The 14,795-nt window shown below is 37.3% G+C and overlaps 1 protein-coding gene across 5 annotated transcripts in view; it reads left to right on the top strand.

Annotated features, from left to right (window-relative positions):
* Positions 1 to 14,795, top strand: part of zgc:110158 (uncharacterized protein LOC553590 homolog) — a 42,810-nt gene that overhangs the window by 9,056 nt on the left and 18,959 nt on the right. For all 5 annotated transcript variants that reach the window (XM_055038196.1, XM_055038197.1, XM_055038198.1 and 2 more), the window contains exons 2-4: positions 958 to 1,030; positions 2,974 to 3,035; positions 6,388 to 6,472. In XM_055038196.1, coding sequence (XP_054894171.1) covers positions 958 to 1,030; positions 2,974 to 3,035; positions 6,388 to 6,472 — 220 coding nt within the window. The remainder of the gene's footprint in view (positions 1 to 957; positions 1,031 to 2,973; positions 3,036 to 6,387; positions 6,473 to 14,795) is intronic.

The raw sequence follows: 14,795 nt of genomic DNA on the forward strand, positions 1-14,795 counted from the left end.
AAATATATACTGGTAAACATCAATTATTAGGAAGAAAGACACAATTTACATCTGACGTACATTTTTCTGGATAAGGTGATTCATTTGAGGGAACTGAATAAACAAATTAATGGATAAAAACAAGACATTGCAACAAGTAAAGAATATTATTTAAAAATGACAAAAGTTTTGATTGAACTAGAGAGGTTTCTCATCTTACTGCTGATCTAATCCGTCTGGTTTTATCTCGTAGCCTTTATGGAAATTATCTTGTAGCTGCCGTAATACTATTCTCATGTTTCTGGCTTTACAAGCACGACTTGTGAACAAATGTTTTTGTTTGCAAAAAGTACCAGAAGCTGTCAAAGACAATTTAGATCTAACTTGTGATTTATTGGTACGTCAGAATGGCATTCTGTGTTATCAAAGTTCCCCTGCAAATTTAGAAATTCTTGAAAATAATTGACTTTTATAATTTTCCAGATCTGGATACGGTTGTTTTCGTCAGTAGCTTTGATCACATTCGAGTTTAAAAAAAGGGCTTTATCATGACATTTTTGGCTTCTATTCAGGTTGACCTGAAGCTGTGGTTTATAAACACAACTGTTCAATTTCTGTCTGTACCTACTAGTCTGTACCTACTAGTCCTTACATGTAAAGTTGTAGATTTTGAAGCACAGCAGCAATCCAGACGATAGAGAAGTGAAATAAACTTGCTTCACACTTTGCACACTGTTTCTTGTTTTTAAATTTTTGAAACCTGCAGAAGATAAGACCTGATTATTAGTGAAGAAGTTAAAGGTTTCTATTTAGAGAATAACAATTTCAGGGGGGAAAAAAAACTAGAAATTTGAGTCTGAAACCGCATTTAATTTTGAAATTAAAATAATTTAAAAAATATGCTTTAAACCGTTTTCTTCCGATTTCCAATTCTTGTTTCACAATAATTAAATCTAGCATTTCTTTTTCTCATTTCAGGTTAGCGTTATATGTGTACGAGTACCTGCTACATGTGGGAGCACAGAAGTCAGCACAGACCTTCCTGTCTGAGGTAAGATGGCATCTTCGACTCAAGCAAGCGCAGAACACATTTAGCTCCGACTGAACGTTCAAAGTCCTCCTGAATTGTTGTCTCTCCTTGGAAATCACCTCTGCTTTAAGTTCAGCCGGCTCCTGTTGAAACATGTTACCTGTAAAGTGGACCCAAGTGCTTCTGAAGGCAAAACGGCTTTCTACATTCCTCAGTCTTAATGTAGATTATATTGATGCACACTCTTTCAAGTTTTAGCTTTTACACAGCAGGATAAACACTAGTAAGGACATAATTAAACGAACAGCATGTCAATATTTATGAAAAGTTCCAGGGAGATGCTGGTAATTTACGGCTAACTGAATAACTTTTTACCAGCTAAAACGTACTGAAAAGGTTGTGAAGTGGTAAGACCATCTCAGAAGACATCAGTGTGAGAAAGGCTAGAAAGGACATTTTGAACAATGTGGATTCCAAAGTGAAAAATGCATGGTGTAGTATGAAAGATTATTCATAAAAAATTAAAAAATGTTACGGATTATTCTTGCAATGATCCGTTGGCCATTGATTAAAATCTTTAGAATTTCTTTAACTGCTCTAGCTGCTTATCATTATACCGGTTACGGGAAAAAAAATATTGATTTGATATATCTAAGCCAGAAACATGTTTGTCTATAAGAAAATCAACAACCAGCGTTCTTTGGTGCACTTTGTTCAGAGTTTAGTGGAAATTGTGTAAAGGTAGGAACATATGCTTTGATGAATAAATAAGAATAACCTTGTATCTGTTTGCTCTGCTGCACATTTCCCTGATTTTCTCATGTCACCATGAAATAAAAACAAAGTTTGCTCAAATGAAACTGTACCTTTTTATAGACCGCTAAAAGAGAATTGCTATTGTTCAGTAAAACATGACCAGTTGATGTATACATGCATAATTTCTCAGAAGTTTTTCACAACTTAAATGTCCTTTTGAGGGAACATTTATAGAGTTGCACATAAACAAATGGCTGGTGGAGTTACTGAGCCGAGGCAACATTATATTGGAAGAAAAATCAAACTCGTGCACCTCATTGTGATTGACAGAAAATATGAAATAATGATGTTACTTCAAGTATTATCCAGAGTGGTTCCTAATGTTTTCTTATAGTTCTTTATTGGTTTGTTTTTTTAATTTTTTTTTTTTACAGTATTTAAAAAATCTTTTATTCTTTATGTTTTTCAGATGCACCAATAAATCCTTTCCTGGCCACTACAAATGTCTGCTATTATTCTAAGGGCTTTACATAAAAAGAATAGTTGTTGTGCAGGTTATTTTCTAGAGTTTGATTTTTGAATCCTTACGGAAATCAAAGGAATTACAAAATTTATGCACGCAGACATGTTCCTAACCTTTTGTTTTTTATTAAACTCCAAAAAAAAAAGTTTTACATTTAACTGATTTAATTACCTTTTGATCACCTGTCAGAGACAATAAGGAGATTTTTAAAATATTTTTATTTCTTGATTTTTCTCCCTCACAATGGTCTGATTTTTAAAAAAGAAAAAACATGGTTAAAAATCAGGTTCATTATTTCTATCTAAGTAAGGTCTTTTGGTTTTGGTTCTGTGCGGTCACTTCAAAGGTGTAAACATGATTTCCTGGTGGAAGCTGTTACGTAACGCTTCAGTTTTACCCCAGATCCTGCTAACTCTCCACCAATGAAATGCGAAAACCAAAAACAAAGCTGAAGTTCTTTGGAGAACGCCATATTCAGATGTTTGCACCAAAATACTTCCACAAAGCATCTCTTCAGTCATCTGGGAGCGTTTGAATCTGGAATCATGTCTTCAACATGTTCAGAGAAAAGCGTTAAAGAATGAAAGATGCCTGTCATGATGTTAGAAGCTGTTCTCAGTTTTAATCCCTGGACCTACAAACCAGATGCTATCTCTAATGACTCTCCTCCTTGGTTTCTTCTCAGATTCGATGGGAGAAAAATATTACATTAGGGGAGCCACCCGGATTCCTTCATTCGTGGTGGTGGTGAGTATCCCTGTCACGTTTTCCACATGCAGCAGCTTATTCCTGAATACAGTTAGGCCTCATATGCCTATTTATTTGTCCTGACCTCCTACAGTGTCTTACTATATTAGAGAAATCTACAATTGGTAGATACTTTTGAGCCCAAAAAAAAAAGAGATCATATCATGTAAATGTGCAGAAAATGAGATTCATGTCCTCGTCGATGATTTAAAAATGTCCTCCTAGAACTGAAAGTCCAGCCGACCATCAGTCTTTTACTTGACCAGACTAAGCGAGGCCCTGACCCCCGCCGCTCTCTCCTTCTTCTTGGCCCCTCCTCCCGCTCCCCAACCTTCCCTGCTGCCACTTCTGAAACAAAAGATCCAGATGGTTGGGGAATGGACCCCCATCTTTGCTCCTCCTCCTTTCCCCTCTCCTCACCCTTTGTGTCGCCCCCCACCCGCCGACTTTACCCCCTTTGTTCACACGGGAGAGGGCTTTTTAGCAGATTAACGCGTCGCATTCCAGCTTCCTTTGTGTCACCTCCCCACCTCCTCCTTGTCATTTCTCCCCCTCTGTCAGACTTGACCTGCTGGGTCAACACCTTAAGCCTGGGTCAGCATATTCACTGGATTTTACCTCACTGTTGCATTGTGGGATACAGTGCAGTCAAACATTTCTCCATTTACCCGTCCAAAAATGTCACAAAGCAGCTTGTTGAATTTAAAGGAGCTATAACTCTCACTTACATGAGTTTTTAAGTCATTTATGGCTGCTTTTTAAAATGACATTGCAGTTTTAGTCCTTTAAGTGTTTCTTGACACATTTCTCAATAAGTCTGTGTTTTCAACTTCAGTTTGATAATTACATTCTGAGACGTATGCAGTAGTCAACCACAAGAGCTCAAATGCATTCTTCAAAAATGTTGTTTGTTTGTTGGTGTTTTCCATCTCTGCATAAATTTAGAACCACAGTGGGAAACTGTTTGATACCAAATTCACCATTTTGTTATTTTAAAAACAAAATCTGTAACAGATGTGTAAGAGAAAAATGTGCCATCCCCACATACCAAAAGGTGATGCATGCAAATTGTTGAGGTCTTTCTGTTGCGGTGCTCTTTATCAACATTCATCTTGATACAAAGACATGGTTTTGTGTTATTGAACAGGTTATTCTGCCACCAAGAGCTGGTGAAGTTACACAAATGTGAATTTTACACCTCCTCAGAGCTGCAGTTTCCAAACTTCCTCCTTGTCAGCCACACTCAACTCCTTCAGACTAGCTAGAAGTAATTAGCAAACACCTGGTGGAACTGCTCATCTACTTTTCAGTACAACGCTGGTAAATAAGTTGTTTACATCAAAGGAATAATTGACGAGCGATATTGTAATGACTTCCTGAAAGCAGAGTTTCAGAAAGAGCAGGAGTTTTTAAGGAGTTAAGGCCCAAATTCAAGACTTTAAATCACACAGTAAATGTTCTTTAGTCATTTTAAAGAAAACAACTGAAGGTTGCTTTATTGTACTATTAAATGGCACTGTGTGCCATTTAATAGTAAAATACATAATAGTGTATTTTACATAATAGTGCCCTTTAAATTATATTTATTTAGGGTTTTGGATTTTTGATAAATAAAAAGTTGTCATTGTTTTTTTACTTTTCCTCATAATTACCTTTTTTTTTTGCTATCATAAGCCAAAAATGCATTATTTTCCAAAAGGGAGTATTTGAAGAAGAGGAAACAAAGTTTTGAAGTAATTTTTGATCTGTTTAGTGAAATAAAGGAGTTCAGGAGAAGCTGGAGACACTGAGAGCTGCTTTGTTTTTAGGAGAAAGAAAACGTCTGAGTCTCAGGCCTTTGGCATGTTTGTTAGCAATGCAGACTGCTGATGTGAAGTGCAGCTGAAGAGTCTGGCCGATTAGCCCTCTCAGTAGTTGTCTTGCTGTTCCAGTGCTCTGATAGTGTTTTTGTTAAGTCCGTACTTAAAGAATGATCCAGTAAAAACCTCTTACACAGGTATTCAGCACAATTATTAGCAGTTTGATTAGCCTCTCTTAAATGTAGGAGAAAACCTGTTGTCAAATCCCCCCACAATGAATAACAGGGTTGTCTGAGGCCCAGATTCGTAAATGGTATGTAATAACTAGCTATATTGTTTCGGTTACATTTACTTTACTTTACTTTTTGCAAAATATGTACTTTGAGTAGTTTGAGTGATGCACCGATGACGTCTCCTGTCCCTGCAGCCTCTCAGCTGACAGAAAACATCATCAGAGGAGAGGGAGAGATTAATTTCAGGTTTATTGTTGCCTGCAGAATAAGGACTTTTCTTCACTAAGTTCAAGTCCAAAATAATCCTTCATGAGAGAAACAGTGAAATGTTAAATCTAAGGTCTTCATCAGCAAAATATCAAAAGGTTTGCAATTATAATTTTGTTTTTCTTCTTTAATTTTATTTGATTTTATCTTGATGTTTTTAAGTTTCAGTTTCAGCTCATAGAAGCAGCTCAGACACTTGCAGTAAGCTACCCACCTTGAACAAATCAAATAAAGAACTTTCTGTTTAGTAGATTGTTCATTAATCCCTACTGCCTTTATGGACAGTGATTTAGAAAAAAAAAAACATTGCACAGCTGTGACGTTGAATGTAATCAGGGTAAAAAATTGTGCGCACCTGAATAAAAAAGTTAAGAACATCAGTTCAACCAGTGTAGAAAGTAATCAGCCAGTTACCCAAATGTAAAGAATTCAGGGCTGATTATACAGTAAATAGTTTGTCAATATTGTTGTCACATGAAGTATTTTACCCCTTCACACAATACAATATTTACACTACATGTTGGAAGTATTAATTTTAGAAGTTTTGTTGTTTTTTTTCTTACTTTGTGTAATATCAAACTTGTATTATATTTCCCTGTCTGATTACATCATTTAAAACTAATACATATCACTATTCTGTACTTGAGTAACCTTTTACTAATTCCTTTTACTAATCATTTTTATCTGAATAGCAACTTTTTACTTTAGTAAATCGAAATTTCTTTTTGGCCATCTACACACCTTTGACAGAAACTCACCATGGTGTTTCAGGGATGAGAGCATTTGCTCCTTTTGCACTTTATAGTGAGACATGGGCCCTGGTATGATAATACAAGTACATGTGCGTATTTTGAGTGAGTGAGCGGTTGATTGAGAGGGTGACACTGGGATTGTGTCCCTCTCACAAAGATGCTCAAGTGCATAAGAGGTGGTTTAAGAGTGCTAGGGAGATAATGAAAGTGTGTGAATGGGTTATGATGAATGGCTGTTACACATGGGCTTGGAGCGCTCTGTTTGCTAACCTCTGACCTCTCCTTCCCCTCTTCATTTTAGCGTATTCTGGGATTTGTATTGTGCAGCTCCAGACCGAAGGGAGACGTGCGAACACTCCAGCGAGGCAAAGGCCTTCCATGACTATGTAAGTGACAAATATTGAATGTCGGCTGACGCTCAGTGTTGGTTCTTCTTGAAACTCTGAAATGTTAGCATCTTCTTCAGGGACTTTAGGTTGAGTGAAACACATGCATTAAGGGGCGAGTTTGTTGCTGCCCTGTGGAAAGACATGTAAATAGGCCTGAAATGAATCCATTTTTCACTGCAGTAGCATAATCTCACAATGAAAAATGGTCTCAATTGAAAGCATCATTTCACAAGGTTGAAGCATAAACATTATTGTTGCTTTTAGATCATTTTCAACTAATGTAATGCTTACACAGAGACATTTGTATAGTTTTACTGGAAGCATGCCTTCAAAAATCAATAAACTTTTAATTTCTAAGTAATATTTAACATTGGAACAGTAGGACATTTTAAATACCCCAAATAAACAAACAAAACAACCGATACAACAAATAAAATGGAAAGTGAAGTCTGTGCGAACAAAGTTCCCCGTCAAAAAAAGGGGATGATTGAGACCAATGCAGGCGTTTGTCATTGGTCTTTGGTAGAAAGCGAGAGAAACAAGAAATTATTGAGCTCTTTTTAATTTAGACTGCAGTTTATTGCAACAGGCTTAGTGGTCATAATATGAGTTTCCACATATTCATTCTTAGTTTTCTTTTTTCTTTCTTTCTTTCTTTCTTTCTTTCTTTCTTTCTTTCTTTCTTTCTTTCTTCTTTCTTTCTTTCTTTCTCTTTCTTTCTTTCTCTTTCTTTCTTTCTTTCTTTCTTTTTTCTTTCTCTTTTTCTTTCTTTCTTTCTTTCTTTCTTCTTTCTTTCTTTCTTTCTTTCTTTCTTTCTTTCTTTCTTTCTTTCTTTCTTTCTTTCTTTCTTTCTTTTTTTTCATGTTTACAATCTATATCTCAACTGACCAAATCATACATTTACAGTTTCTTTGTCTTTGTGATGGTAGGACAAAACAGGCTGGTGGTTTTTATCAATCAGACAGCCAACCGTTCAGTGTCTAATGGTTCCTACAGAGAACCTGGGTTATAAGACGTCACTCATTTGCTGCAATTTCCTAGAATGAGCTTCAGAGGTTCTTTTTTTTAGGCCTCAGTTTAGTGTGGGTGAGAGCAAGATAAATATAGGTCCTCGTCCAGCCTGGTGTTCAGTTGCTAAAAGAATGGCATGCTGTGTCACATCGCATTTATACCCCGGGAAACTAAAAGTCATGGATTACTCATCAGAGGTTCCTAGAAATTCAGATAATCCTGAATCTGTGGTTGCAAAAACAGGTGAAGATTTAGAGGTAGAGTTGTTGTTGTCAAGTCGTTTACACTGAAACTACTTGAGTTTACTCACTTGTCTGGTCTTTTGGCAACCCCACATTTACCCCTCAATGTGTGTTTCTCATCTGTGTGTCTCCCAGATCAAATGTCACCTAAATGAACTTCATACTGTGGAGAAAAAGCTGCTTTCTCTTGACTCTTATTTTAACAAACTCAGAGCTTTGCATCTTCGCTCACAAACATTATCACATGTTTGTTTGTGTATTATTTTGCATGTGTCTGAGGCCGTCTAATGGATTCAGCTGAAAAAAGATGGAAAACTGACAAATACTCTGACCATTTTCCAGCTCTAAGGTTTGATCTTCTGAAGGGAAGTTTCATTGGCTTGGTGTTGTGGTCTTGATGCATGCTGTCCAAATGCCTTCAGTGCTTGAGATAATAAGTCATTCTGTGGCATTAACATTGATGATCAGCTGATGGCTGTTTTACTGCAATTAGAAGAAACCTGAAAAAAAAAATCCTAAAGCGTCTCTGCTCTCCCTGCTTGCTTATCGTGTTTCTCATTCAAAGTCTCTTCAGACATTTTCATCTCATGACTGGGACTTCCTACTTTCAGCTGATCATGAGGCTTAAAGAGCAAACTGTGCAGATGATAGATTGGGAGGCTTCAGATGTCACACAGTGGATTCAGTGACAACTCTTAACTTTAGTTTTTTTATACATATATAAAAGCAGAAAATGCTCAAATCCGGCTCTTCTGGTCAATATCAATATTTCCATTTTTCCTTTTGTCTTGACCTCCCAATTCTGAATTTTTTAAAAACTTTCCATGCATTATAGAATGCAGATGAGAAAGCTATACACTGTGTGTGCAGTGCTCAGGAGTTTTGAATCCAACTAAATGTATAGCAAATATGAGATTATCCTTTTTATTCAACGAAACACAAGTCATGAAGCACTTGTTGACCAAAAGTTATGGGAGTTTGATCCATTTAACAAACCAGAGGCAAAAAAGTCAAAAATTTTCAGCCTTTTACTGCTGATCACAGATGAAAGCTAGCAAAGAAAATGTACTGATTATGGTACCGGACCAATTTATTGATGCATTTCTAGTTACAGTGGCTGTTGAAGATGTTGACTTATTATTCTCTTTGTACATTAGCAAATTGCTTGTGTTTTTTTATGTGAAAATGTTGCAGAAGTTGTCACGATGATCTGATATTCTTTATCCTCAGAAGGGATTAAATAAGACGGCAACCGTTACATAGAGAAGAAAGTTTTCCAAATGGATCAACTGGACAAAAGAAAGAAAATGTAAACGTTTTAATGCAATTGTGAAGAAACGTTGAAAAATTCAATCTGCAAGTTGTAGGCCTGAGCTCTTCTGACTTTAAGAAACGTCCATTTAATCGTGCAAAAGAAAAATTCCAGCATTTTGTTTCAAACTTTTTGGTAAACATGTTGTCTTTGTGATATGCTACCAATTGTAGTTGTTTACTCATTAGCAGTGATTTTTTTTTTTCATGGCTAACAGCAAAGTTAGGTATAATACACCATATTTTCACGCTATAGTTAAAGAAACACTGTAACTGTATGGTTTTATGTGTAAACATCAGCTGTTGTGATTGACACTGTTGTCTGTCTTCAGCCTGTCCTCTCTGACCAAGACTATGCATGTGTGTGTGTGTGTACTGTATAGTGTGGGGAGATAATGGAATAGAGTTCTAATCCGGTAATCCCAGCACTGGGCCGAGGCTAAGCCAGGGATTTGTGTGTGTACGTGTGTGTTTTGCTGGTGGTGGGGCATCTTTGGCAGCCTGCCCATAAGAGGGTGGCTGGGCTCAACACCCTCCTTCCAGTTAACGCCATGTATAAATGTAGATGGGCATATGACATGGACACTTGCTGTCTGCTCCCTGACGGCGCTAAAGCTCAGAGACGGGACCGGTTTAATTTTGGCTCCAGCCCCCCGAGGCTAGCCTCTGAGCACAGGTCCCCTCTCTGCTGGTTTCAAAAGAATGAGCCAGTTAAAGGCAGCGCCGGAGGAAAAAAAAGAAATTTCACCTCGAAAGAGTTTTAGTCCTGTGAACTTGCCGGATCGCACGCTGGCATTAAAGACACTCTTATCACTGTTCTCGCTGCTGGACACAGAGAAACCGCAGAAGTTGCCTCGACAGTAACTAAAACTCTTTGCAAAGGTTCGGTTGTAGTTGGTTTTAATAATTGAATTACAGACATGTTTCATTTACAGGGTTTGACTTGAGAAAAAAATGATATTGAATAATTGATTTCCTTTTCTATAAAACCCATTAGATCTAATTTAGTGTGTTTATCTTATCACTATAATTTCTGAAATACAGATGCAAAAATAAATTTTAGTTCAAATGTCAGGATTCAGGTTTGTTGGTGAATGTTTTCATTTGATTTGCCTGCTTTCTGTTCAGTGTCATTAATCCTGCCCTGATGGTATGTAATATGTATGACTATTTCAAGTGTTATATTACAACAGTTTTCATTCAGTTTATTTAGTTTGTTATATGGTTCAGATAAACTCAAATGTCAAGCCTCTCGCAATAAATCAATTAATCGCATGATAAATTAAAACGAGCTTCATAATTTCCATGTGCATGATTGTTTGTCTCTCTTTCTTTAAAGACAAAAGGCTTGAAACTGGCAGACTGATCTCCACTAGCTTCTGTTTTGATGGGTAGTTTTGTTTACAGAAACTTCAGTATTTATCTTACTCATTATTTTGAGGGTTTTGTTGATTTATTTCGGATATTTAAAATATCTTCTAGCTCCAGCATTAAATGTTTGTCAGAAATAAAAATGTATTAGTTGTTGAAAGGCTGTCACTTACATTATTGCTTGAAAATTATCTTGAAATACCACTATTACCATTTATCGCAATAACTTCTGGGACAATTTATCATCCAGTTAAATTTGTTACCATGATATGCCTAGTCAAGTTCACAGTCTAAATTCAGACGTCTCCATTCAATCAGTTACAATACCAGACAGTCTATTTTCAGATGGTCATGCCAGTGAGTCAGAATTACCTCTCTGCCCAGCTGCTGGCATCTGATCATTGACTTTGCAGCAATGCCTCGTCCCTTGCAAGCATGTGGCGACAGTAAGTTTCCCGTGGGGAACAAAGACAAATGCAACACAAAGTAAAGGCTGGAAAAATGTTCCCAGCAGAGATATAGCTAAATGTTAATACATAGTACTGCTGCTTTCTGTGGCAAACAAAAACCTAGAGCAAGGGTCAAAGGGTAATTGGCTCCCTCAATATTTTTACTCCGGAAAGATGGAGAGGAATGTTTAATAAAAAATGTAACGTTTTCATGTCTGGCTGAGATTCTTTGGTTCTCTCCGGATTTCTGCTTAAAAAAAACAGAAACCTGGCTTCTATTTAACCCTGTTGAAATTTTAATTGATATTTCTGCTGAAAATGTGTTTTCTGGCTTCTGTTTAGGTAGTTTATTTGTTGATGAGATTCTCACTCTCCACTTGCTGAGTCCCTCGGGATGATCTGCTTAAAGCTTATAAGCTTCGTTCACACCTGGCATTAACGTGCATCCTAACTGATCCGATCACAACAGGACAGCTCTTTGTACACTCAGGCATCAGAGTGTGCCGCCAGTAACTTTTAAGTAATCACTCGTGATTAGATCGCAGATCTTTGCTCAAAGACAAAAATAAACACGCAGCCTCTGTACTTTTATTTTGACAACCAGGACCTGAGTTCATAACGTGTTGCCTGCGCTCGAGATGCTCAGGATGGGCAAGTTGCATCAAATTATCGATCTTATCCGTTTAAACTTAGTGTTTTAATCAGGATTAAACCTTTAGAAAGCATAATCAGTTGCATCATAATGCTTGTATTCCCTTTTGTTCATTACGCTAAAAGCGCAGTGCAGAAGAAATGGCTTTGTGAAGGGACTGGTTCCCTTCTGGATCCAGGAGTGTGCTGGTGTGGAAGCACATCAGACTGAGACAGGTGGTGCATCGGTGGGCCCTGAAGCACACACTACTGCTCTTTGTGCTTTAGGAATGTGCGTTATACAGCCCACACTGTCTCCAAATACCGTCTCCAACTTGAACATAAAGCTGTCTGTTTTTGTTCACTGAAAAGACGCGACGCCACACATCCAGGTCTAATGTGTATTCACATCGGCACATCCATAAGACACAAGGTTTTTGTTTTTATTTTGTTTATATATCCCGATTAAAATTAAAGGTGTTAATGTCTTGCCTATTTTTTTTCCCCTTCTCTTCCCCTCAGCTTCCTTCCCTGTCTGAATTTCTTAAACTTCAGCCTCTTCACATCTTGTTCTGCTGCAGCTTGGGTTTTCTCTCCAGCGCCTCCACATTACTTTTTGCACCTCTTCTCTCACCCAGCGATCTTAACTATATCTCCTCTCCCCAACACTCCAGTCTACGGCTGCCTCACTTGGCTTATCACTTTGTCCTTCCCTCAAACTTTCCTGCTCTTTCGCTCTCACTCTTGGCTCCCTCTGTTCCTGGGAAGATTGATCACCTAATCTGGTGGTTTACCTACAATGCCCTGCAGCTCTTAGAAGAGACGACCAGTGTAGAGAACATAAAGATAGTCGGGCTATAGTTTGTAGTTTAAGCAGATTTTGTTCCCTGAGATTCAGTATTGGTTTAATGTGAAAATGTTGGAGCAAGAAAATACTAAATGGGCACACAAAAGAAAGACGAACAAGTTGAAAGATTTAAAACTCTGTTTTCTTCAGAGCTTCCTATCAGTATTCAGTTAAAGAGCTATTTCAGAGTTTTACTGAGACTAAACTGGATTTAAATGTCTTGATTTTAAGTAACTTTTATCAAAAAAAGTGGTTTTGTTGTTGTTATTTTTGGCATTAACACTAATCTTAAAATCTGAATAAATAGGCTAATCAAACCTGGATCAACATATTCTACACCCATTACTAGATTGGCACCAATCAAACCTTTCTGGCCTGTTCTGATTTACTTTTATGTCTGACTATCTAATTCCTGTTTCACTCATTCATGTACATGTAAAAAAAAAAAAAGAAAAGACATTTACCACAGGATCTTACAAGACTATGCCTATTTATAAGTCACATCTTATATGCATGTCCTTTATCTGATTCTTGTTCAACTTAGAGTGTGTGCTATTTGATGAGGTGTTTATGAATCGAAACGGAGGGGGTTACATTTGATTTCTTACTTGAAGAGGAAACAAGTGTTTTGCATCTGATCAATGATCAAATAGTCAATCAAGGGGAAATAGTGAGGTTCTGATTCTTGGCTTTGTTAAAATCTTTGTTATAGAATTACTAAAACAGTTTGTTGAGCTTTTTTTTGTTCCTTTTTTTTTAACCAAAGCAAATAAGGATTTTCTTTAGTTTTTCCAAAATCATTCCGAAAACTACTTGACTGTCGAGGAAAACGGTTTCTAGATTTTAATACAAAATCTAGTTGTTAATCCAAAATGTGCTGTTGATATTTCTGCCAGCGGTAGTGTAAGCAATCTAAATATTTTCAAGCAGCAACTTGTCCACCTTTCAATTCATGGAATCAAAATATTCCATCAATTCTTTATTATATTAATATTCAATAATAGTTTATCTGAGTCCTGTTTTTGTTTTTGTTTTGGACAGAAGCAACAGAAATGTTGCTTACTGTGTTTGGGACATGGAGCTGCCTGTGCAACACAATCTGAGTGCCAGCCATGCACACAGAAAAGGACAGTAATGACTCACCTATATAACAAGATACCTTACAGACCAGGCGACTATATATAGCAGACATGACTCTGGTGTTGCGTTTTCTGTCTTAACCCACTTTTCACCTACTTATCAACAGCAGCTGAACTCTGTACCTTCGACTCTTTCTGCTGCTGATTAAAAATGAGAAGAATAAACAAAGCATCAGGAGAAACTAATGTTGCTTGTAGTGCCACATAGTACATAACTTGGATTATTTTCAGATTTATTCTGCTTGACCTTTTTTGTAGTTAAATGTTGTTTTTTCAGATAATCTGACTAAATCCAAAAATAAATAAATAAATAATTGGGGAAAGAAAGACTAACTTATGTGAAAAGTTGTTGATTTACAATGACTGCATTTTCTGCTTATCTGGCCTGACCGATGCTAGGTTTGTAGAACTAAGTAATCACTTAAAATAGAAGCTGTCCAGCAACATAAAGTAGATTGAAAGATCTCAGGAAGCAACTCATCATGCTGTCTGAAGTGAAACTCTTATGAAAGTTGTATTTTTCGGTAGATCTGATGTATCAAGACGGCGATCAGAACCACACCTCCTTTGGGAGGTTTTGGAGATGGTTTCTGAGTGGCCTAGTAAAAGTCCAAACTTAAATTTGGTGGCATGACTTTAAACAGATCATTGATACTCAAATATTCTCAAATGTTTCCTGATTACAGCGGGAAGAAGATAAAACTAGGGTATACAAATATTTTTAACTGACCGTAAATGCTATGGTGTAATGAAGTAAATATGAGTGTGAACATGAAATCCTTAATGTTTCAGATTTAAGCATTCTGGTTTTGTTCTGGTTAGATTCTGATTTACTTGTTTTCTTGCAGCTACCCCTGCCTTCTCTCCAGAGCCCCGGCTAAGTGGATGTTGTGTCTGCAGAGTTATTAGCGCTGCCGAGCATTGGTGCACACTCCTCCTCCTGTCTGGTTGGGCGCTGCTACCTTGGCAGCAGCCTATTGTGGAAGTGTGTGTGTTTACGGTGCGAGTTGTGCCAGTTTTGAGGACCAGCTGGGTCTTAAGAGATGGCGTTTGCGCTCGCATTTGTTTCTCAGACACGATTGTAAGAGTTTCAGCCGTGTCCTGTTGCTTGTCGACTCGACTAAAACGCTCCGTTTCGCCTAAATCACCACTGTCAGCTTTTTTTTTTTTTTTTTTGTCGTCCACATCCCATCTTCACTCCTTCAGGCTCTCTCCTTTCTTCCCTTACCTCGTCTCCCTCCACCCATTCTTCTGTGTGCGCTAAGGACAGCAGGTCAAGGAGACAGTGATGAGCTACATATCAGTGTGAACCAGAATGTA

This window comes from Poeciliopsis prolifica, unplaced genomic scaffold (assembly GCF_027474105.1).
Source record: "Poeciliopsis prolifica strain line A6 unplaced genomic scaffold, Auburn_PproV2 SCAFFOLD013, whole genome shotgun sequence".
In the NCBI taxonomy this organism is placed as follows: Eukaryota; Metazoa; Chordata; class Actinopteri; order Cyprinodontiformes; family Poeciliidae; genus Poeciliopsis; species Poeciliopsis prolifica.